The sequence below is a fragment of the Hemicordylus capensis genome, chromosome 10 (genome assembly GCF_027244095.1).
Source record: "Hemicordylus capensis ecotype Gifberg chromosome 10, rHemCap1.1.pri, whole genome shotgun sequence".
In the NCBI taxonomy this organism is placed as follows: Eukaryota; Metazoa; Chordata; class Lepidosauria; order Squamata; family Cordylidae; genus Hemicordylus; species Hemicordylus capensis.
The window spans coordinates 28,608,319-28,633,259 of NC_069666.1; the positions used below are offsets into that span (position 1 = coordinate 28,608,319).

Consider the following 24,941-nt stretch of genomic DNA (forward strand, 5'->3'; position numbering starts at 1 on the left):
AAGCAGAGTTCCTCTAAATGGACTTAGCAAGAACCCTTCTTAAAATTCAGAGGGACTTGCAGACCAGCAGGAAAGCATCTGATTTGCATGCAGAAGGTCCCAGTTTCAATCTCTGGCAGCTCCAGATATAGCTAGGAAAGACCCCTGGGAAGCAGCTGCCAGTCAGTGCAGACAATGCTGAAGAGAAGAAGGCTGGTCTGGTGGTCGCAAGCATGAACAGTCTCCTTTGCTATGCAGGGTCTACCCTGGTTTGCATTTGAATGGGAGACTAGAGGTAAGCACTGTAGGATATCCCCCTTAGAGGATGGGGCTGCTCTGGGAACAGCATGCAGAAGGTTACAAGTTCCCTCCCTGGCAGCATCTCCAGATAGGGCTGAGGGAGATTCCTGCCTGTAACCTTGGAGAAGCCGCTGCCAGTCTGGGTAGACAATACTAAGTAAGATGGATCAAGGGTCTGACTCAGTATATGGCAGCTGCCTATGTTCACGCACACGGAACTATCATAAAAACCAAGCTGCCTCTTCCCAGTTCATGTTCAGATGGTGGAACATTGGAGATGCACCCAACTCCACAAACCCAAGATGAATCGGGTGTGTGTGTGTGTGTGTGTGTGTGTGTGTGTGTGTGTGTGTGTGAAGAAGGAAAGCCTTCATCTGTTGGGATCCTTTGCCTCCCTAGAATGTAATTCCACTGTTCAGGACTCTAAAATATGGAAGGCTGCACCACACTTGGAGAACCCACCAGCTAATATAAGAAAAGAAAAGAATAAGAAATTATTCAGATAAGAAAAGTACTCAGCCAAGTACTTAGTAGCATGTAAGAAATGTGCCTTTTCCCCCAGGGAGTTATTCGCACATGGCTTCATGCTTCGGGGTAAACGTTGAGTGAAGCCACTTCGAACTACACTTGTGGCATTGAGGGAAGCAGTCCCTCCCCTCTGCTCTCGGGTTTTGTTTTGAAACAAGTTCACATGGCATGTGTCCATTTTTTCCTTTTAGCCAATGAGCGGGGTGGGGAGAGCTTCCTCAAGACTGATATCTGCATTTCTAAAGAGAGCATGCCTCTTATTATGCTAATGATTCTACAGCAGTGCCTCTCCCTGTTTGCTCAGGCTTTTTCCAGAAAAAGTACCTTAAAACCAGCATTTTAAAAATCCGGAAATACCTCGAGATAAGCTAGGATTCGCAAGACAAAGCCTGACTTGTGTGTGGAATGTGGAGTCCAAGGATCTCGAAGGGACTTCGGGGTAAGTTTGTCTGGTGTGTGACTGCACACACTCTCCTCTGAAGGAGATTCCGGGGAGAAGCCCTGTGTGTAGTAGCGTCTCTGGGCATTACCAAACGTTCCCAGCCCTGCACAGGCAATTCTTCTCCTTGGCAAACAGGCCTGCAGCTGCTTGCTTGGTTTCAAGGTCACCGTTCAGTTGCTAATTTTAGTGTTTCCTCCAGAGCCCAGAAAGAGGAAACCCTCAGACCAGATGACTAATATGAAGTGTAGAATCCTAACAGGTGAATGACAGCAGCCTCTCAGGCAGAGGTGTGAAGCAATTGGCCTGCAGAAGAAAGAACCGGAAAAATTCCTCAGAATGTACCGTCTGAATGAGGTCACTCTACCCCAGGGATGAGTAGAGGATCTCTGGCTGTTGTTGGACTACAACTCCCATCATCCCCAGCGACAAGAAATTGGATCGGGACAGTGGGGGCTTCTCAGTTATGGAATTTCCTTCCTAGGCAGGTCCAACCAGCTCCCTCTTCTGCCATCTTCCAGGAGAAACTAGAGACCTCCCTGTTCCAGAAGGAGTTTTACTCTGTCCAAACGCATCTGATTCCTTGCTGTGCATAATAGCACAATTAGGATTTTTTGCTATTTTCATTGTATTAAATTTTTGTAAGCTTCTTTGATATTTAATTTTAAAAGCAAAGTATAGATGTAATAGTCACAATAAGATAGCAAAGGTGAAAGGACATTAACATCTTTAACTTGACTTGCAGCCAGCCAAGTCATTTCAGATCATTCCTATTTGCAACCCAGAAAGCCTCTTCATCAAAGGAGTGGGTTAGCCCGGAACCTCTCTCCGTGACGGGCTACTTTCAGAAGTTAGACTGTGTGTTTTCAATTTCTTTTAATGCAGGGGAAACATCAAAACAGATCCTTTCACCCCCAGCCCCCTGCCACAGTCTGACGTGGGAGAGTTCCAGCAGGGCTGTACTCCATGAACCTTCAGGATGCACAGGTCAACTTTCGGGAGATTTATCAGGAGAACTCCTTCCAGAATCCTAGACTGATTAAAATTACAGGCTTTCAGTTACACAGGAGAAGCTCTGAACTGGAAACCCTTTCTATATTATTACACACTTTACAAGTTTGGTAATTACAGTACGTGTATATAGACAGCATGAATTATGTGGCGTATACTGCAATTAAATCACATACTTTATAATGCACTACTAAGAGCATTATATAATTAACACATAAAACACTGCCCAAGTCAAATTTGGAGCTTCTCCAAAGTCTACAAAAGCCTTGAAATCCAGGAGATAAGACTCACCCTTGACCTTAAATTGCCCTGGGATGCCAAAGAACTAGTGAGGACCCTCAACCACTAATTTCATATCTGTGATTCCTGGTCTGTCACGAGGCACAGGCGGTTGGGTTGTAATTCTCAGTTTCCTTCCATGCCGTTTTGTACAGGGTTTGGGGTGAAGGAACCAATCAGGAGGCGTCTTCATATCAGCTGCTATTTGTTCAAGATCTATTGGAAGACCTGATCAGTCCCCAAGTAAAATCTCAAGTAGGAGACAAAATCTTGTTTTCTAAAATTAAGGAATACTTAACTTGATATTAAGTTGAAGTAGATGTTTGATGCTCTCAACACTGTGGATGATAAAGTAAGCGAAGCCCGTTTTATTTTGACATTCCTGCTAGTTTGATCAGGAACGTCTAAAAGGACTTTGGAACTTGCAACAATTTTATTTACAGAGCTTCCTTATCTTTGGTTCTCCGAGTCCAGCATCATCATAGGAACATAGGAAACTGCCATATACTGAGGCAGACCATTGGTCTATCCAGCTCAGTATTGTCTTCACAGACAGCAGCGGCTTCTCCAAGGTTGCAGGCAGGAATCTCTCTCAGCCCTACCTTGGAGATGCTGCCAGGGAGGGAACTGGGAACCTTCTGCTCTTCCCAGAGCAGCTTCATCCCCTGAGGGGAATATCTTCCAGTGCTGCTCACTCTTCTAGCCTCCCATTCATCTGCAACCAGGGCAGACCCTGCTTAGCTATGGGGACAAGTCATGCTTGCTACCACAAGACCAGCTCTCCTCTCCAGGAGAGCTGTCAAAACAATTCTGTCAAAACAATTTAAGAACAAGCCAGGAATCGAAACATCATAATTGCTTATTTTTTGGACTCCAATGTGGAGAAAACCACATGCAAATCTTCACCCTGCTTTGAAATTCACTAGGTGATTTGGGGGCTATTATGCACAGCAAGGAATAAAACACAACCAGGCAGACTAAAATGTCTTCTGAAATAAGAACGTCTCCTGTTTTTGACGGAAGATGGCAAAAAGAGGGAGCCTGCCAAAAAGGGAATTCTATCCATAACCGAGGAGCCACCACTGAAAAGCTACTGTCCAATTTATGGTGGCTGGAGATCATGGGAGGTATATAGACCAACAACTCCCGGAGAGCTTTGGTTGGCCACCCAATGTCCTTCCAGCACCAGGTGGAAACTGGGCTCTTGTAAAAGGTCTTTGAAGAATGATCGGTTCTACTGTTTTACTACTTTGCTTTAATATTCCTCTCTCTCTTCTGTCAGTTGCTCTGGAAGAAGAAAGGAAGAAAATATAAAATGTTTAAGATTAACTGGCCTTTAACTTTAATATTAGCCACTTGGAGTATTTTTGTTAAAATGGAGATGCAGGATAAAAACGTTTCTATAAGCAAAACAAAACAAAACAAGGAAGGAAGGAAGGGAAGTTGCATATGGAGAAAGCCCTAGTTTTCTGCTCCCAGATCTTTCCTGAAGAGTAATTAATGCATGTTCTGAGCCAACAACCCAGGCTTTTAATTGAAATCTAAATTTTAATGTGTTTTTATTCATTGAGAATTGTATCTGTTTTATGAATTTGAACTGTTTTATATTGTTTTTATATTACATTTTAACTTGTACACCACCTGGAGATTACTATACCTGGCGGTATAGAAATACAACAAACAAACAAACATACATATATAATACCAGAACAAAGCAACAAAGAAAATATTTTTGGACACACCTTGAAGATTCTCCTTGATGTGAAAGTTGCTGCGTTAGTGACTTTCAGAAGGAATTGTTCAAAACGGAGTGAGGGACACAACAGAGTGAGAGACAGAGAGTGTTCCAAGGCTGTCCTTAGAGATTTTTTTTTTTTAATTCTTTGCCTGAGAGCTGAACTGGTTGAAGCAGGGGGTTCCACAGGCAAGGAACAAATGAAATACAAGGAAAAATCTGGCCAACACACTTGGAAGCTTTTGATGCCGAATTATCACCGAGAAATTGACTGCCTAGGGTGGGGGGCACTTTCTCACTTATATGTAATTTCCTCCTTGACTGAATTTCCCCCCCTCCCCCCCCACCTTCTGTTGTCCAAGTACCCATGTTATCCCTCCCTGCCCCGCCAACTCAATTCAGATTATGACACGTTAATTTATCAGAGATCAGGGAGAGGCAATGGGCTTGCGAGCCACAGAGGGAAGTTTCCATTTCTTTGTATTAAAAATAAGAATATTAATAAACTGTTAATTGAAAAACAGGAAGTTGTTGGGCAGAGCGGGGGGAGCCCTGGAGTTTTTCCTCCTTTCCTGCTACTCCCCCACTTTTCCTCTCTTCCTTCCTGTTTACGAATGAGGGGTGGGGTGGTGGTGTTCAGTGGCACCGTGTTGTACAAAGCACAGCACCCGCTCAAAAGCTCACAGTTGTCTGCCACGGTCTAAAAAGGCACTCACAATCTGCAACGTGTTATTCTGTTTTCTACTGGTGATCTCAGCAAATAGCCAAGGCAAGAACGAAAGAAATATTCTAGGCACTCACACACATTACCAAATTGGCGTCTCCGTCCACAGCTCTGTCTCCCTCTATTTCTGGAGGCTGTTGGCCAAATTCTAACCTGCCCGAGACTGAGCAGCTGAGAGGGAATGGCCTTATTTTGGTCACAAGGGAGAGAGTCCAGGAGGAGGCAGGGAGAGAGGGGCCACACCTAAGAGACAGACCCACACGGACATCTACCTCTGGCCCTGACTGTGTTTTGAACTGAATCAGGAGTCGTGTCACCTCTGATCGGGAAAAGGAGGCACCACAGGTGGTTGTTTTCTTACTTTAAGTGCTGAAACGAATGATTCAAAGTCTCATCTTTCTGGGATGCTTGTCCCAAAAAGCTTGTACTTTCTGGAAAGACTGTACTTTTCCTTGCCATGCTGAGGCAAAGAAGTCTGTAGAAAGAGGTGTAATGAGTGACCGGCAGGGGGGATCCAGGCAACAGCCAAGGCTAGAGGAGGGGTACCCAAGCTTGAGACCCCAGGTGTTGCTGGACGACAGTGCCAGGCACAATGGCCAACCACATCTGGGGGGCCAGGGTTAGGAACCCCTAGACTGGAGGAAGAGGGTGGTTATCGGAATTGGGTTAGATTCCCCTCATGCTCTGAACTTTGCAAGTAATGAGTGTGTGTACATGTACGTGTACATGTGCACAAGGACATTGATGTATATCTACACACACACACCCTCTATTTTAAAAGGGAGAAACATCTTTTAAAGTGCTTGTGATGCCAACTCTAGAGTATGTTTCTAAACAAAACACTCCCCACCTCTTCTTCCACCGGCCACACTCTGGCGGCAGCAAGCAAGTCATTTCTGCACTCTGGCCAAGAGACCGACGTGCGGGTGTGTAGAACGTTCAGTCAACTGTGGCTGTGACTAACAGTTGCCTTTTAGGGAAAGGTGAGGTGACACGCTCCTCCTCCTCCCTCCTCCTCCCTCCCCTCCTCTTCTGGGTTTTCTAAAATGTTGTTTTGTTCAGGTTATGTTTAGCAGGGCTAGAATGCGTTTCCTGCTGGGCTCCGGTTCCCGCTCAGATGCACAGCGGCAGCACTAAAGATAGAAACTGATCCCAGGCAATTATGTCTGGAATGGGAGGCAGCTGCCCGCCGACCCCCCGTGGAAGCATGAAGGGCTCCAGGCAGCAATGCTGCCTTGTAGAAACCCAGCAGCAATGCTGCCAAGGCGGGATTTTACAACGCAGTTTGAGTCACAGCCCGGAGAGTTGAGAAATGCAAAACAACAAAAAGGAAAATAGCCCAAACTGTGGAAGCAATATTTATTATGAGAGAGTTGTCACCTGATTAGAGAAACCTCTACTAAACCCACACAATTACTACAACAAATATTTATATACTGCTTTTCAACAAAAGTTTCCAAAGTGGTTTACTTAGAGAAATAACAAACAAAGATGGCTCCCTGTCCCCAAAGGGCTCACAATCTAAAAAGAAACGTAAGACAGACACCCGCAACAGCCACTGGAGGGATGCTGTGCTGGGGATGGATGGGGCCAGTTGCTCTCCTCCTAAATAAAGAGAAAAAGGTGCCTCTTTGCCCAGTTAGCAGGGACACTGAACAATAGGATGTCCAAGCTGGTTTCAGAAAAGGCTGAGGAACAAGAGACATCATTGCTGATGCACGCTGGATAATTGAGAAAGCCAAAGAATACCACCCCTACAAAAGTCAGTATGTGCTTTATTGACTACAGAAATGTTTTTGATTGCATCAACCATGCCAAGTTGTGGAATATCCTTCGGGAAATGGGTGTCCAAGAACATCTCATTGTTCTAATGAGGAACCTATACAAAGGACAGGAAGCCACAGTCCAGACGGAACATGATGAAACAGGCTGGTTCCAGATCGGCAAAGGAGTAAGACAAGGCTGTCTACTTTCTCCTTATTTATTCAACTTATATGCTGAACATATACTGAGAGAAGCTGAATTGGAAGAAGATGAGCGTGGCTTTAAAGTTGAAGGAAGAAACATCAGTGACCTGCGCTACGCTGATAACACCACTCTTAGAGCTAGTAATGAAAGTCAAGGAGCACAGCGAAAAAATGGGGCTACAACTAAATGTCAAGAAGACTAAACTAATGGCAATGGGTACGGCAACCAGCCTCAGAACTGATAATGAAGACATTGAAGAGGTGGATAGCTTCTGCCTTTTAGGATCAACCTTCAACCGTAAAGGATCCAGCAGTCAAGAAATACGCTGCAGACTAGCACTTGGTAGGGTTGCCATGAAGGCCTTGGAAAGGATTTTTAGATGCCGTGATGGGTCTTTCCCTTTAATCTACTCCAAAAATGTAACATAGAGATGAGCCCCAAACCAAGGCTCAACCTCAGAGAGCAATCACCCTGCCTGTGCAGCCTGAACGTCAACAATCAGCACGACACACAGAGCAACAAACAGCTTTAAAAGGTCAATGCTGAAGAGCAAGCACTGAACTGAGAGGATTAATTTCACTGTGCTGCTAAGGTTGTGCATGACGATATCAGCATTGTCTTAACACAACCTCTCAGGGTCAAGGGACAGTTCTGTAGAGATGATCTGTAGCCCCACTGCTAGGAAACGTGCAAGATGGGAACCCTATGCTACGTGCCAGGAATCATTTCTTTCTACAAGCAGCCCTCGTTTCAGGATCAGTTCCTCCAGTTGCTGGTTTCTGATATTCTGGTTTCTGAAGCTGCTTCCATTTTCTTCAGGGAAGAAAGCTTCTTGTAGTTTAACAGCTTGGGTCCGAGGTATTTAAGAGAGCGCCTTCTTCTTCATCAACCCCACCGCCTGTTAAAATCATCTGGGGAGGTCGGGTTGCGGTTGCCACCGGCTCGATTGGTGGCGAGTCGAAACCAGCCTTTTCTAGAGGGACTCTGGAACGCTCTTCCTAATGAAATTAGAGTTTCCCTTTCTCTGGATGTTTTCAAGAAGGATCTAAAAACATACCTGTTTAGTCAGGCTTTTCGTTTATAGTTTTAAAGCTTTGGTTTTAGAGTTTTTATTGTATTTTAAATTGTTTTAATTATGTTGGTGTTTTAATGGTTTTATTTTGTAAACTGCCCAGGGACTTTTCTGTATGGGGCAGTATATACATGTACTAAATAAACAGAATAAATAAATAGTTGCTTTGCCTTTAAGTACTGCGCCTTGCAAAGTTCTGTTTTGGGACACATCTGCTATTTTGTCTTAAGCCTAATCTATTGACTATAATAAATTATTGCCTGCCTACAAATTTCAGAGCAAGGGTGCCATGTGAGATTTCAGAAGACAGCAAGATGCATAGAAGACCTCCTCTTGGACCCATTCAAGATTAAAGTGCCGGGGGCAGGGGGCAGTTCCTTTTAACAGCATCTGTTGCAGGAACATATTTACATCTCCTAAATACAGCAGTGTGATCAATGCAGATCCATCACTCAAAGGGATTTCAGTTTTGCCCTGCGGTACACCTAAGACCCAGGCCCAGGTAACTCTTTTGTTTATAGCAACCGTTGTCCTCATTCCATGGGTAGACTCACTGAGCTGGTCAGAGACGCAAGTGCTTCTGATGAATCATCACACACAACCTGAAACCTGATCTTGAGAAAAGCCTCGCCTTCTGTGGCTGCCTTGCAGGAAGTCCAGCCCTTTCTCTCTAGTGATGCAGAGCTACAGCAGTGTCGCACTCCCTGGGTTCAATCATTTGGAAAATATTGTCCGCCACAAATTTCCCTAGGAAGCAACATGTAGTTTTGAGCAGAGGAAGAAATGGATCACCCTGGGATCTTCACAAACCACCGAATGATAAAGATCAAGCTGTTGTCCACTTGGACGCAACAACTTTTCCATTCCATCTTGCGGTCTATGAGTTCTTCCAAGCCATCCCGTCAAGGCTCAAGATGTCAGCCACGTTTCCACCTTCACTCAGGTGACCCACAGCAGCAAACCGAGCTCCAAAGCTGGTTTCTAGAGAGTATATTTGCACAGGTGGCTCAGGATGTCTGTGTGCCTGTCTCAGGTGCCCCTCCTTGTGAGCATGCTCCTCCCCTTTTTAAAACAGGGGGGCAGGAAGCCATTTTGTTGCCTCACTGGCACCCCAATATTGTAACCTCTGTCTGGCCTCAGGAAAGGGTCATCCTGGACATTTTCATGATGCCACTGCAAGGATCTTTCTCTTTCCTTCCCGATTTCAGCTGCTGAGCAAACCCCCTCGGTTAGGAAGAAATCAGGAAGCTGCCGTCTACTGAGTCAGACCCTTGACTCGTCTAGTTCAGTATTGTCTACACTGACTGGCAGCAGCCTCTCCAATGTTTCAGGCAGGAATCTCTCCCAGCCCGACCTGGAAATGCTCCCAGGAAGTGAACCTGGGGCCGTCAGCATGCAAGTCCTACAGTGGACTAGACACCTAAACAGCCGTAGGCCATTCAGAATTTAGTGCATCCCATGACCATTTGGAGGGAGCCAGTGCATTCCAGAGGGCATTCCCTTTCCATACATTCCCTAGCATCTACATGACCAGATGCATGGGGTCAGCCTAGAGGACTAGAAAGACAGGAAGCTGCCATATACTGAGTCAGACCCTTGGTCCATCTAGTTTGGTATTGTCTACACTGACTGGCAAGGTTTCAGGCAGGAGTCTCTCTCAGCCCTACCTGGAGATACTGGAGGTGCCTACCTGGAGTGAACCGGGGACCTCTCTACCACTGAGTTACAGCTCCATGATCATCCCCTGAGGGGAATATCTTGCAGCACGCACATGTAGTCACCCATCTAAATGCTAACCATGGCTTAGCAAAAGGAACAATTCATGCCACAAGACCTGTTCTCCTCCCCAAGATAAAATGAATGGCAATTTTGGGGGATGAAGGGGGGTAGTGGTAATAATTCATTTGCACAGAGACCCGCAGTAATTGGGTTGCACGGCTCCTGTATCGCATGGACATTTTCCAAAGAGATTCTTCAAATGTCCTCCTGCCCAGTCCTTTGAGTAAAAAGCACCAGGGACCATCGAGCCCCCACCCAGTGCCTGGGAGTCGGGAAAGAAGCTCTCGCGGGGGATGTTGCTGCATTTTTACAGGTCATTACTGGAAAGTCCTCGAAGCAAAACTGAAAAATGACTAGTTTGTCGAAGACCAGCAAAAACAGCTAATCAACTAGTTCTTGACTCTACACTCTAGAAGACAACTCATCATGTTCCAGTAATGCCATGCACATCTTCTAGAGCTGTTCCTACTAAAATTTAAGAGACTATCTTCTTCATTATGAGCCCCACCGCCCACTGAGGTCATCTGGAGAGGTCCATCACCAGTTGCCACCAGCTCATCTGGCGGCCACCCGGGAACAGGCCTTCTCGGTTGCTGCCCCGAGACTGTGGAATGTGCTCCCTACTGAAATACGATCCTCCCCATCTCTGACTATTTTTAAAAAACATTTGAAACCCACCTCTTCACCCAAGCTTTTTCAGCTTTTTGAAATTTTAGGTTTTCATCTGTTTTGACTTTTTAAATTGTTTAAATTGTTTTGAAGTTTTATGTATGTTTTAATTTGTTGTATGTTATTGTTAACCACCCAGAGACAAAAGTTTGGGGCACTGTACAAATTTGAAAATAAAATAAATACAATACAATACAATACATAAAAATAAATAAATAAATAAATAATAAAATGAAATGGTGTTTTAAGCAAGGTTGTGGCATAAACTAGTTGTGTCCCTAGCCCTATTCAGACATGACGCTGTACCTGCTTTCAGATGTATGTACACATGTTTTTGTGTGAAGGGCTGTACCCACGTTAATTTTTAAAATGAACCAGGTACAGGCCCCCTGAAGTGCAGGATGGAGATAGGAAGGCTGATCCTGATCCTGTCGACTTCCCTTGATCTGCAGACCTGCTCATGAGCAGATGGAGAGAGCAGGGGCCCCTATTCCAGGTCCTGATCCTTGCCAACCTCGCCATCTGCCCACAAGATAGCCCTGGAATGCGAACACACACATACACACACTACTACCACCACCACCAAGACAGGCTATTCCCAGGATCCACCATAAACATGAGTTAGGTTGAGCTTCCAGCCTTCAATAAAGAGAACCTTTTCCTTCCAAACCTCTCCTCAAAATGCACTGCCTCAGGGAGGCTGTTGGCTTTAACTTCTTGCCCAGAACTGAAACACCGTTCAAGTTCACAATTCACATGCACATGCACATACCAAGACACAGTGTGTCATTTCATGAATGAGTCTTGCACTCACACAGCCCCGACCCCACCACCCGCCCTCACAGGCTCTCTTTGAATGGATTACTTCCACTTTTGCAGAAGCCACAAAACCACAGATTGATCCTGACTCCCACAAGCCATAGTTTGCTGGTTCAGAGGTTATGGCAAACTCCGGTTTCCAGACATGTGAGGCAAGGCGGAAGCCTACAAGCACAAGATTTATTCATGCAAGTACAAGCCATCACTGGGCATTACAAATGAGTGGCCCTTCTGGATGTCTGGACTTGCTCATATTCACCCTGCTTCTCTTCCTTTCCACCCTTCCTTTATGTCTATTGCCCACTGTCAACATTTTGAATGTAAGCACCTCAGGGCAGGGATCTATTTTTGCATAAGTTACTCTACAAAGCATCACCGTACAATGGTGTCCTACATAAATTGAATAGGGATCCTAACCTTTTGAACTGCTTCCTTATCAAAATGAACCAAGAACTCCAAGACCTGACTGTTCACTTCTCAGCAACTTCCTCCCTATGCAATCACTGCCAAGAGGAAGGCAGCCAACACCTAGCATGAGATCATTTCTTATCATACCTCTGCAAACCCCTCCCCTCTGAACCCTGCCCCACTTCTCCCACTTTCACTTTGACAGGTAAATATTTGCTGCCAGTCTTGGTGACACACACATCAGAAGTCCAAGTTTCATCGGCTCTCCTGAGAGTGTCTTTAAGAGGACACCCAACCGACTGTCTTGGTCCACAACTTGTGCCATGAAAAAGGGATATTAAACATGTTGATTTAGGAAGCTGCCATATACTGAGTCAGACCATTGGTTCATCTAGCTCAGGATTGTCTACACAGACTGGCAGCAGCTTCTCCGAGGTTACAGGCAGGAGTCTCTTTCAGCCCTATCTGGAGCTGCCAGGAAGGGAACTTGGAATCCTCTGTCTGCAAACATGCAGATGTGGCCCCATCCGTTAAGCGGAATATCTTACAGTGCTCACATGTAGTCTCCCATCCAAATGCAAACCAGGGCAGACCCCGCTTAGCAAAGGGGACCATTCATGCTTGCTACCACAAGACCAGCTCTCCTCCCTAGGCTTGCGCATTTTTTGTATGTGTGTCTCTTTTAGATTTTCCAAACAGGGGGACAAAATGTCTCAGTTGGCCCTGTAGTAAGTTCAGCCTGGAATAAAATTCTGCTCATTTGAGACTAAGGAACACCATTTAGCCAGATAGGTGAAACCCCAGCTAGCCCCATGACCGACATGCCCACCTTTTCTTGTTGTGAACAACCACAAGCAGAAGCTTTACAAAAAGAAAGTATTAAAAGGAATGACACTGATTGTTTTAATATTATATTGTTACTGGCCCAGGAAATACTGCTATTGAAGACGGGTATACAAATTTTAGATCTGTATTAATTTAGATACCACCACCATTAATTGCCCCTAATAATGTGTGGAGCAACAGCTTCTGCCAGGAGGTAAAAGGAAGGCGTGTGTCGAGCTCTGCCAGGGCTGGAGAATTAGTCCAGGACCCAAGGCCCCCATCCTGCGCAGAACTACTTCAGGCTCCCAGGTGCGATAAGGCACTGCCATGACCCAGTGCCGCTGCCCAAGAGATTTCTAGCCCTGCCTACACCTTATTACACCCCCTACCCAATATTCAGAGTTGCTGCTAGTATTTCCCATAATTCAAAGTGCAATGGCAAAAATAGCGCTTCCAAAAACATCCCGACTCCGGGGAAATGTGCCACTGGAACAACACACTTTTCACTCACGCGCTGAGCAGCCACAGAGGACACTGCGGCTGCCTCTTTCCACCGTGTTGCAGGACAAACACGAGGCTGCAGGAGCAGGAGAGGGTGGCGCTGCACCCGTCTCGGTAGCCCACGTGCACCACCCAGAGACGGCCACCGGCTGCTGGCTGAGTGTTCATCACGTGTCCTCTTCATGGGGCACATCCCTCCGTTGCGGGTTGTGACTCAGGACACCACCTTGCTTCCGAGGAAGCCCATGCTTTTAAGCGACGGGGAATTACCTGGTTGCTAGAGGAGACCCTTTACTCTCCTGCAGGCAGCCAACTCTACTAGCCAGGGAAGGTGAATAACTTGCAGCAGTGAAGCGTTGCTGCCCTCAAACTCCTTTGTGGCCCCCCCCCGATGAGGCCCGGGGGACGTGTCACATTTTCAAGGGGCCGGAGGAGCCGCAGAGGGAGGGCCCTGGAAAAATCGCTGCACCCCCGAACCGTTCTAAAGTGAGGGCAGCATTCATCAGGCTGGGGCTCAGGAGGCCTCTGGCACACGCACCCCCTTCACTGCAGGTGGGAGAGAGAATTCCCAGCGGGGACTTTCCAATCCATTATGCTGCCAGCATTCCTGTAAAGCAGGGGGTTGTGAAAACATGGCGAAGGAGAAGCAGGCTCCAGAGCAGCTCTGAGGCAGACACAAAGGCACGTCTGTGGGCCCCAAGTCACCCACAGCCACTCAGAGGATCCGTGAGCACAAATACAAGGCTGACAATCCACTTTACGCAAGAGTTCTCACAACGGGGTCCCCAGTGTTGGACTACAACGCCCATCACCCCCCGCCACAATCGCAGCTGGGGTGATGGGAGCTGTAGTCCAAGGACAGCTGGAGTGCCTCAGGTTGGCCACCTTGACTTTATAGAGAGCAAAATGAAGCCGATAATCCCTGCCAGCCGCTCTGCCCGGAACCCGCTTGTTCCGTGCAAAGGCCCCATCATCTCTTCCTCCTGGGCTCTTGGCATGCGTCTCTTCCCCTCCCAGGCTGCACATGTGTCAGCAGCAGCGCCCTGAACTGCGGCAGAGAAAGGCAAGGTAGCCCGTGACATCAGCTCTCCTCCTACAGAACTGATGTTTGGCTGAAGCAAGCAGCCGCTGGGCAGAGGCATTCCCCGCCATCCTGGCATGAGCCGTCTCAGAGCTAAGGCCACACACTTCAGATCCCCTCCTCAGTCCCCTCAGGCATAACAATGGGAGTCGGGGCAAACATTCAGGAGGGAGGAATCCAGGATGCAAAGACAAGCGCCCCCCGCATGTGTCAACCAGCCCACAGAGCTTGTTTCTTCTCTCTGCACAGAAAGCTGCCATGCCCCCACCCCGGAATTCTGGATTTGTCCCAGATTTCAAGCATATCACCCAGATTGCTTAACCCACCCAGATTCGCCCGGATTTCAGCTTTCATTAAAAACAAAACAAAAAGAAAACCTAAGCTGTAGCCCTTGTAGAAGCGGAGTTATGGAGCAAGATGTGCAGTCACTATTCTGCTCAAAAATTATTTTCACGCCAATTGACATAATATGCAAATTAGGCACCCAGATTTAGAGAGCCAGAATATGGCAACTCTATCTGCACATCAATCCAGAGTTTAGGCATTACAGAGGAACTGAGTATTAACATGAAGCCCACAGAAAGGCTGAGCAAGTTACAGTGACTTGACATGGGTAAGAGATTAAATACCATACATCAGTATATATCAACTGGTGTTTCACCCAAATATTTGTGTTTAACCAGAAGCAGGATGCATGAACCAGAGCCCAAGTGTGACACTTTTACACAGTGCATTTTACAAGAATGCCATGTACTTGGTTGTGTGACAGAAATGCACGGTTAGAATGCTAGTGAGCATTCCATGATGTCACAGCAGTTCAGCCAATGGCTAAAGAAAGCTCCCTGGTGACCAGTACACTGTGACCTGGTGACCAATACACTGTGCACATCTGAATAGCAAATATTGAGGCTCACCTTCCCAGCTCTTCTCCAATTTCATAAATGTCTTCCACCTTCTGCTGCTTAAACACAGCCATGCCTGGCCTCCTCATTGATGTATGCTGGTAATGCAACTAGAAGACGGAAGAAGAAAAGACTTCAGCTCTAGATGCTTCCTGTGGTCATACACTGCTAACCACCATTTCCAACTGAGACAGCAATACAGTGCAGGGCCCCTGGCCTGCCCCACCATCCGCCCCCACAATGATGATGCTCAAAAGCACTTGCAAAGCCCATTCAGCACCGAAGCGTGAAGTATTTTGCATAAGCTAAACTGAAATATGTTTTCACAGGCTTTCCAGATGTCCATTCTGCACCTATTCGAGCTCAACAACCATGCTGTGGTTATCTGACACCCGTTCATAAATTACGTGGGGCCCTCTCCAGCCTCAGCACAGCATCCCTCCAGTGGCTGTTGCTGGTGTCTAGCTGATGTTTCTTTTTAGATTGTGAGCCCTTTGGGGACAGGGAGCCACCTTATCTATCTATTTACTATTTCTCTATGTAAACTACTTTGGAAATGTTGTCGAAAAGTAGTATATAAATATTCGTTGTGGTGGTGGTGTACTTGTTTCATTCCAGCACTCGAGTTACGAATTTTGAAACCATTCACACATTATGTCCATTCACACATTACGTTCAACACTCGTACAAGTGTACACTGTACACAGGTCTAGATCTGTACACAGGTCGAGTCATTCACACATTACGCTGAGTGCAGGTACAGAAGTGCGCTTCCTATCTGTAACCTGCATTTGAAGGGCCTATATCCAGGTTCACTATTAAAATAAACCCAGGTACAGTCATTCACACAAACACCCCTACACAAGTACAGCATAATATCTGAATTGGGCTCGTGTTCTTCCTTAGCTAAATTGCTAACATTAAAAAAAAGAAACCACATCTTGCCCTTGCAGAGGTGGGAAGCTCCATGCAGGGGGCAAGTGGGCCCTTTGGGGCAGAGAAGATGCCTCTCCAGCTGCCAAAGATGGTTCTGGGCCGTTCAGAGGACCCCTTTCTACCCCTGGTGGCTTTTGGCTTGGCTTGGCTTAAAAGGACTAGCAGGAGACACAATGCTAAAGGACAATGTGGTCCCCAGGAGGGAGAAGAGGCATCTTAGGCACAACAAGCAAGTCCTTTATGAGAAGACTCCTGGGAATTTAGAAGGTGGGCTGTTGACTCTCTTCTCCACAGGCTCTCTGGAGGAGACCGACAGCATCCTGGTGGCCGTATGTGCATGAACCACCTGACCTAGATCAACACACACTCCGCATTGAGGCAACGTTCCTCAATCGGAGTACTTTCCCTTAGTGCCAATCTAGGGCAGCCAGGTGACACAGAGACGGCTAGAGCAGATGCCCCATCCATAAGGACTGAGCAGGGGTGGCTCACCTGAGGCTCTTCAGCTGCTGTCGGACGACAACTCCCATCACCCCCGACACAATGGTGGCAGGGGATGATGGGAGTTGTAGTCCGGCGGCAGCTGCTGAGCCTCACTTTGGCCACCCCGCCTTCATGGTACTGCAAGGATCAACTATTCTGACTGGCCTTTGGTGGCCACCCAGGGTGAGGTTCTTCACTGGCTGTGGAGTTCCGGCATGCTTCAGGCCCTTGTTTTAAATAAATGAATCCGCAAGTTCTACAAATGCAAGGAGGCCAAATCAAACCAGCCAACTCCATGATACACCTTTGGGCTGCTTATCCTCTGGTTTTCTGTGCAGCACGGTGCCATCATGAGAACTAGAAACTTAACTAAAACCGAGATTTTCGTACTGCAAGGAGAGCATGAGGAGCCGAAGAATGGTGGACAGGAAGCAGTGGGTAGAAGGCTCCCCACCAGTGGACTACAGCAGGAGTTCTTGAGCTGGGGTCCCCAGATGCTATTGGACTACAACCCCTATCACCCGCCCACCCCCGCCACAATGGCCGCCAAAGGCCATTGTGGCTGGTGAGAATGGGAGTCGTAGCCCAACAATCTTACGGACACCCGTAACTCAAGTGCTGGAATGAAACAAGTACACCACCACCACGAATATTTATATACTACTTTTCGACAACGTTTCCAAAGTGGTTTACATAGAGAAATAATAAATAGATAGATAAGGTGGCTCCCTGTCCCCAAAGGGCTCACAATCTAAAAAGAAACATAAGCTTGAGAACTCCAGGTCTACAGCCCTATTCCACTCACAGGGGGCCAAGCCATTAAGGGCTCTTCATGAGCAGAAAGCCATTCCAGAAACACAGTCCCCGCTCCTCCGCTTCCTTTCCCAAGCTCTTATCTAGTATCTAACCCCTGCCCTCTAACCCTCTGCTACAGGAGAGGAGAGCGGGTCTGGTGGCAGCAAGCATGACTTGTCCCCATAGCTAAGCAGGGTCTGTCCTGGTTGCATCTGAATGGGAGACTTGATGTGTGAGCACTGCAAGAGATTCCCCTCAGGGGATGGAGCCGCTCTGGGAAGAGCATCTAGGTTCCAACTTCCCTCCCTGGCAGCATCTCCAAGAGAGGGCTGAGAGAGATTCCTGCCGGCAACCTGGGAGAAGCCGCTGCCAGTCTGTGAAGACAATACTGAGCTAGATAGACCAAGGGTCTGACTCAGTAGATGGCAGTTTCCTATGTTTCAGGAAACAACCACCTTCTCCCTGCACCTCCAGCCCAACATCGTCTTGGAAATGTTAATCAGCGCTTGCTCTCCTCATCAGAACCACTCGAAATGGGTCAGATTGGGAGGAAGAAAAACAGTGAGAAATTTCAGAGCCCCTTTAGCCTCCTTGGGGATGGAGCAGTCAGCGTCTGGGAGGCAGCTGTTTAGAGGAGGAAACACTTTGAGTAGGAAAAGGAACTCCAGAAGCTCAGACAGAGCCACACAGCCCAAAGATAAAAGGCAAGGTCTTGTCCTGGGACAACTTCCATTCTCATCGTCCTACAAAATCTTCCCGCTAATCACAAGATTTTCCATGTCACAGAACAGGGTTAATTGGAGCCAGTTATTTCAGCTGCAGCAGCAACTCCATGTGCAATCCCAAGATAATACTTGAGACCTACCTTATAGGGCTGTCGTGAGGCTCTCTGAGATAACAAACAAGGAGTGCCTTTGATCTCTTGACACACACCTTTCCCACCGGATACCAGCTCACACATATGCACCACTTCACAACTCCCCATAAAGGGCATCCCACTTCCAGCACCCTTTTTTATCCCTTCTGCCCTCTCAGGCAATCTATCACTTCTGTAGACATCCTCTCTCCAAAATAAAACAACACCCCCCCCCACAGCACATGTTCCTGAGACCTGCAGTTCATAACTCAATTTATTTCATACGCCTTTTTATTAACAGACATAGAAGTGACTCATCTTTAATTTCATACGTGAAATAGGAAGTTCTTACTATCAGGACCCCTCCATGCCCAGACCATGCCCAGACTCTAGGTTCTAAAACTTGTTCATGGGATCTCTGTGAACCTTCCAAAGTGACATACAAATAAAATAAGGGACATATGAATAAGGAGCAATCCTTCCCCGCCTTCCCCACTTCAAATTCCTTTCCCCAAAGAAGCCACCACATCTCTCCCTTCCTCTCTGTTTAGTTAAAAGGTGTTAACTAAAATAAAACGCCAGGTATATCTTCAAAGCAGATGTTAATCTAGAGAATCGCACCCTCCAGCAATATAATTACTGATTCTATCCAAAGCCTCTCTGGATTTCTGGTCCCTTTCGCCCAGCAATTTCAAAACCCTGGATTGTATTATTGATTTAAAACATTTACATTCCGCCCACCCGCCCCTCCAGTAAAGTACCACTCAGGGTGGCTCACAGCAATACATTTAAGCCACTGTTTGGTCTGTGGCTATAAACAAAAAAACCAAAACAAAACCAAAGCCCAGAGGGGAGCAGGAGACCCCACAGAGCCCAGAAGCTCAGTGCTGACACCTGTCTCCAACACTGCCCCACCCACCCCGCCCAAAAAACAAACAAAACACACCCTCCCAAGGAAGGCTCCCAAACATGTGACAGCATGCTTGTGCACAGCGTGGGCTGATGCTGCACCAACTGCAACCTTTCCTAGCAAAGGCGGAGTTTGTCCCAGCTGCACATGCCATGATTACATCCAGGTCAGACTCCCATCAGAGCCTCTCTGTGGGGCCTGCCTTTGCAAAGAGTCCGTCAACGTCGGTTGGTGCAAAATGCAGGTGTAAAGATTGCTGACAGGAGCCCATTTTGGATGGAACACCTGCCTCACTGTCTCACAGTTTGTTTCTGGGTCTCACACAAAGTGCTGTTTTTAACCTGCGGCGCCCTAAACGGATTGGATGCCTGGATGCTCGCCTTCGCACCCATGAATCTGCGCAGACACACTTCATTCTTCCGAGGCAGCCCTGCTCCAGCTCTCAGCACCATCGGAGATGCAGTTGATGGCCAAGTGGGCCTTCTCGGAACAGCTCCCCAGGCTGTGGAACACCTTTCCACAAGGGATCCCACTTATCCCTCACCTCTTTCCATGCTTTCAAGGGCCAGATAAAGACCCATTGGCTTTAATGAAATATGCCTCTCAATAATGTGCTCACAACTTGTATAAGTGTGTGGCTACGATACCCATATTTACCCAAATAGAAGATGACCCTGAATTTAAGATTGGTAGGTTGATTAAGAGCCGTCAAGTCGGTGCTGACTCTTAGCGACCACTTAGACAGAGTCTCTCCACATGAATTTAAGACAACCCCCTTAAAAAGAAAGGTTAAATTCAGAGCTATACCTGTATTTACCCAAAAGGAACAGCACTATGGATTCAAGACAGACACACACACACACCCCATTTCTAACATCAAAGAACTTGGGGAAAGCCGAGTATTGGATCCAGGAAGATGCAGTAACTGCTTGCTATTCTTTTTTCTTTTTTAATGTTGCTCGACAACATTTGTTGTTTGTTGTTGTTATCTCTGACTCTTTCACTGAACTGTGAGCGGACTTGGGAACTCCTATGACAGAGCCCAAAGACGGAATAACCTCCATACATCAACCCTGCCACCGAGCTCTTGGAAACAGCATTCCAGCCCTCCCACGCTGACACATCACGACAGCAGCAGCAGGAAGAGCAGACTTCCTCCAGCCTTTCCCTGGGCCCGTGGCTCTAGGCAGCCACTAAACAGCCGCTTTCCCCACCATCATCAAGACTCCAAATCAGCACCGGAGCAAAGGAGGAGACTGAAATGAAGAAGGTGGCAGAAGGTGTCCCCGTCCCAGGCCGAAGGGGCAGCACCGCCAAGAGCTGGCTTGGCAGGGCCGCTTGCTGTGTGTTCTTCCGTCAGCTCGGCGCTCCAAAATATAAATCCTGGACTAATTATGGCAGCAACGAAGGCATAATTATTAAACACTTTAGCTGCAAGTCAAGACAGCATAAACTCGTTAAGCCTTTAAGCACACCGGGAGATCAGATAAGAAGGGTGGTGCCAAGACAAGATCTTTCAACAGCGGGTAGGATCCTAAGGGCTCATCTCCTGCAGCAGCAGAGCTCCTGCCTCTCCACTACTTGGCCTTCCTGGCTGCAAGGCAGGGCATTGATAGGTTCCGAAAAGAGAGGGACCGAGGAAGCTGCCATATACCGAGTCAGACCATCGGTCCATCAAGCTCAGTATTGTCCACACAGACTGGCAGCGGCTTCTCCAAGCTTGCAGGCAGGAGTCTCTCTCAGCCCTCTCTTGGAGATGCTGCTGCCAGGGAGGGAACCTGGGACCTTCTGCTCTTCCCAGGTCACTGCTGTAACCGATACTCAAGCCTTCAGAGACCACAAGGAGGAGGATGGAATAACCGGTGGGGGGAGCGGCGGAGAAGGAAAACTTAGGAATGTCTCCAACACTTGATTTAGAGGGCCTCCCTAAATCAACATGGGGGAGTCATTCTCGTTTCCTCGACTAAAGGCATCCATCCCGACGGGAATATCTTGCAGCAGTGCTCACACATCAAGTCAGGGCAGAGCTATGCTTAGCTATGGGGGCAAGTCCTGCTTGCTACCACAAGGCCAGCTCTCCTCTCCAAGGTTTGGGCCCACAATCCCACTTTTGATCATTACGATGTGATATACTTTATTACGGCCACTGACCAGCTGTAAGTACATTAAATCACACCCTTTGGATCATTAAACCCATCCACAACCCTCACCCCACACCAAGGGCAATTACATCTCTTTCTTTAATGCTCTTCTATGATGAAGGCGGAAGGCTCTCTCCCCCCACATTTCTATGCAGGGGCCTCCACCGCTGTGCCCCTTTCTGGAAGAGGTCAGGGAGGAGCAATGCGCCGGGGACCTGTGCCCCATGGACCACTCCCCAATAACCCCCCTGAACTCCACCATCTATTTTTCATATTCTCTTTAATGACTACTGAACATTTCTCTTAACGTAAGTCTCGGGGATCTTATTACAAAGTATTTGAGAGGGATTCTTCTGAAATGATTTCTCTGTTGCACAAACTCTGAACAAACCTCGCCTAACTGCCATCATATTAAAAACCTGAACCCTCTCAACCCCGACGGCCACTGCTTCTGCAACTGCCCTCTCCGAGTTTCAACAGGGGGCTGCTCCAATAAGGCTTACATAACCAGACCTGCTGGAAGCATAACTGTATGGCCGGTAGCCATGTATGGCAGAAAGTGATTTACTGCAAGGACATCTGTATGTCAGCTCTCCCAGAGCCAGCTTCCTGCATCCAGGCCACCTCTTGGATTCCACCACCACATCCGATTCTAAAGAAAATCCACCAAAGTCCAAGGCATTTCCCTTCCACTCACTGAAATCAGGCACAACCCATAATATGGATCTTGACCTTAACTGGAGTCATGGCTGTCAGCAGTTCACTCAACAGATGCCTCAAAAGTTTAGCTGACTTGTCTGTCTGTCCCTGCCCAACAGAGAGCTGGTCATGTGAGCACTGGAAGATATTCATCTACAGGGACGGGGCCATTCCGGGAAGAGCATCAGAAAGTTCCAAGTCCCCTCCCTGGCAGCATCTCCAAGGTAGGGCTGAGAGAGATTCCTGCCTGCCACCTTGGAGAAGCCGCTGCCAGTCTGTGTGGACAATCCCGAGAGAGATGGACCAATGGTCTGACTCGGTAGAAGGCAGCTTCTTCTTATGTCCCTGTGTTCCATGCGCATGCCTCCACAGAAGTCGCTCTAAAACCTTTGTCACAGAGGAGAATATCACACCAGCACAGGTTCACAGTGACCAATGGCACATTTGTCCAAGAAGTATGTACATCCTTTTCAAAAGCAGTATTTAAAGGGAGGATAAATAACGATTTGGGGGGTTCAAACAGCTAGACTGAACAGCAAGTTCCAGTGTGGAAACCTTACAATAACTGCAGAACCATCCAGAGCCATGCATCACATCCAACCAACTGGACCACTCATGGAATGTGGCATGCCAAAGATTCTTGTGGCTTTGGTGTGCAATGCAAGGCTCTGTCTAGGGTTACGACTCAGAGCGGGGTCACCCAGGCACAAGCATCTGGAGAGCCGTTTCTCGAAAAAGGGTCCTCTTTGTTTAGGATGACCACGATAGCTGTTCCAAGTTAAGCACTTCTGGCTCTCCACTTAACGCATCTCTGCAACTAATTATGGGTCAGAGACCAGCTAATTGCTGGGATCACTGCTGTAACCAATACTCAAGCCTTCAGAGACCACAAGGAGGAGGATGGAATAACCGGTGGGGGGAGTCGTGGAGAAGGAGAACTTAGGAATGTCTCCAGCACTTGATTTAGAGGGCCTCCCTAAATCAACATGGGGGAGTCATTCTCGTTTCCTGGACTAAAGGCAAGATCAAATCGTTTCATAACAGTCTTAGGATGCCTGAGGAACCAGTTGCATGCACTCAGTTTTCCCTGGTGAGGGGAGTTTCAGATAGAGAGAGATCTCCAGTTACTAGATTATTAAGGCACCAGATCACTGTCTGATAAACTCTGAGCAAAGCCTGAAATAAGAGGTTTGAAACTCCCCTACGCTTTACAGCAGTTCTCAAACGTGGGTCCCCAGAGGCTGTTGGACTGAAAAATGTCCAGCATCCCCCTAGCCACAAGGGCCTAAGAAAGAAAAGAGAGAGTCAGATAACAGAGGCTGGGAGATGGGAGAGGAGAAAGGTGATCAAGAGAGAAGGAAAAGGAAGAAAAGGGGAGAGGTGGGAGCCTGTGTCCCATGCCACAGGGGAAAGAGATGCCTGCTGCTCTCTGGGGGGCAGAGCAGAGGGATTTGGGAAGGAGGCGGGGTGCTGAAGTTTACAGCTTGGCTCTGGGCCTCTAGAGTGTTTGCATTGCTCAGCAAGCAGTTAGCACGCACTCTTGTTCAGCAATTGCATAGCTTACAAAATGTGAACATTGGTTAGACCATTATTATTTTTTAATTGGCAGTTTAAATCACTGGCTAAAGATCTCCTTTATTTCAAAGCACCCAGCATGGTATTATGCAACTGTTCTAGACATCCCCTGAATACTGGCTGTGACACTCACTGAGGCCACATCCATTCCTTCCCTGGTGCAGTTTCAGAACCAATTTTTTAGAAGGGGGTTATCCATTCCTACTTTGCCACATAATCACTCAAGTCTTTTACAAATGAAAAAAGCTCAACAACAACCTTTTCTCTTTTCTTGGAGGGCTGCGTGGGTGCATAAAAGAAAACACCCCTCCCCACAAAACTATGGGAGGAAAGCTGGTCTTGTTGTGGTAGCAAGCATGAATTTCCCCCTTTGCTAAGCAGGGTTTGCATCTTAATTGGGAGACATGTGTGAGCACTGTAAGATATTCCCCTTAAGGGATGGGGCTTGCCTACAGAAGGTTCCATGTTCTCTCCCTGGCAGCATTTCCAGATAGGGTTGAGAGAGACTCCTGCCTACAGCCCTGGAGAAGCCGCTGCCAGTCTGGGTAGACAATACTGAGCTAGACAGACCAAGGGTCTGACTCAGTATATGGCAGCTTCCTATGTTCCTGCTACAACTATCTCCACTCATCCCCCGAATGCCATGCTGCTTATCCAGTTATCATGTTGCTCATGTGGGTTGGATCTGGGCCAAGGCCAGCATCACATGAAGAAGGAAACGTCTCCGCCCCCTCCACCCCTGCCCAGAAATTGCCCTTACAAGCCCTCAAGAGACAATCCAGCCACATCACCTTGCTGGGAAACAGTCTGCCGGCTTCTTCTGCCCCTGGGTTGTCACAAGCTCCTTTGTTCTCTGGGGGCTTAATGAAGAAACTGGAGCTGCTTCTCTGGGCGAGGCTGAGCTCTCTGCAGCTTCGCATGCCCTGGGCGACCCGACTGATGCAGACAGCATGCTCCTTTCCCTTCCGCCTCTTCCTTCTTCTGTGACAAGCCCTGAACACACCCCCAGCCATGCCGCCGCCATCGTCAGCATGAGCGCATGGCAAGACGGTGTTAATCTCTCCTCCCCACACCTTCACCCTTGCCCACTTCCTAGTGCCAGGGTGGGCACAGTTTGCAAGTACAGGGCTGGGGAGGGGGACAGCTCTGGCAGGATCAGGCCGAGGGTGGAATCCAGGGCAGACTCGATGGGAAGGAATCCAGGGCCGTCCGTGAGTGAAAGAGGACAGCCCTCCGAGTGTGGATTCAGGACCAAGCAGGAGCAAAGGCCCAGGAAGCGAAGAGCTTGGTCAGGTGCGCTGAGCATGTTCAAGGCAGAAAATGGACAGAGTTGGCAGATTCTGGGTTTCCAAATCCGGGTGCCTAATTTGCATATTATGTAAACTGGCTTGAAAATAATTTTTGAGCAGAAGAGTGACGGCACGTTTGGCTCCATAACTCCGCTAATACAAGGGCTTTCTTAGTTTAAGGAAGGAAGAAGGAAGGAAAAGCTGAAATCCAGGCAGATCTGGGAGGGCTAAGCAATCT

General features: G+C 47.6%; 1 protein-coding gene across 3 annotated transcripts in view; it reads right to left on the reverse strand.

Annotated features, from left to right (window-relative positions):
• The window catches only part of DAPK2 (death associated protein kinase 2), a 62,073-nt gene that overhangs the window by 26,135 nt on the left and 10,997 nt on the right, over nt 1-24,941 (reverse strand). For all 3 annotated transcript variants that reach the window (XM_053272722.1, XM_053272721.1, XM_053272720.1), the window contains exon 2: nt 15,032-15,129. In XM_053272722.1, coding sequence (XP_053128697.1) covers nt 15,032-15,108 — 77 coding nt within the window. In that variant the 5' untranslated portion in view covers nt 15,109-15,129. The remainder of the gene's footprint in view (nt 1-15,031; nt 15,130-24,941) is intronic.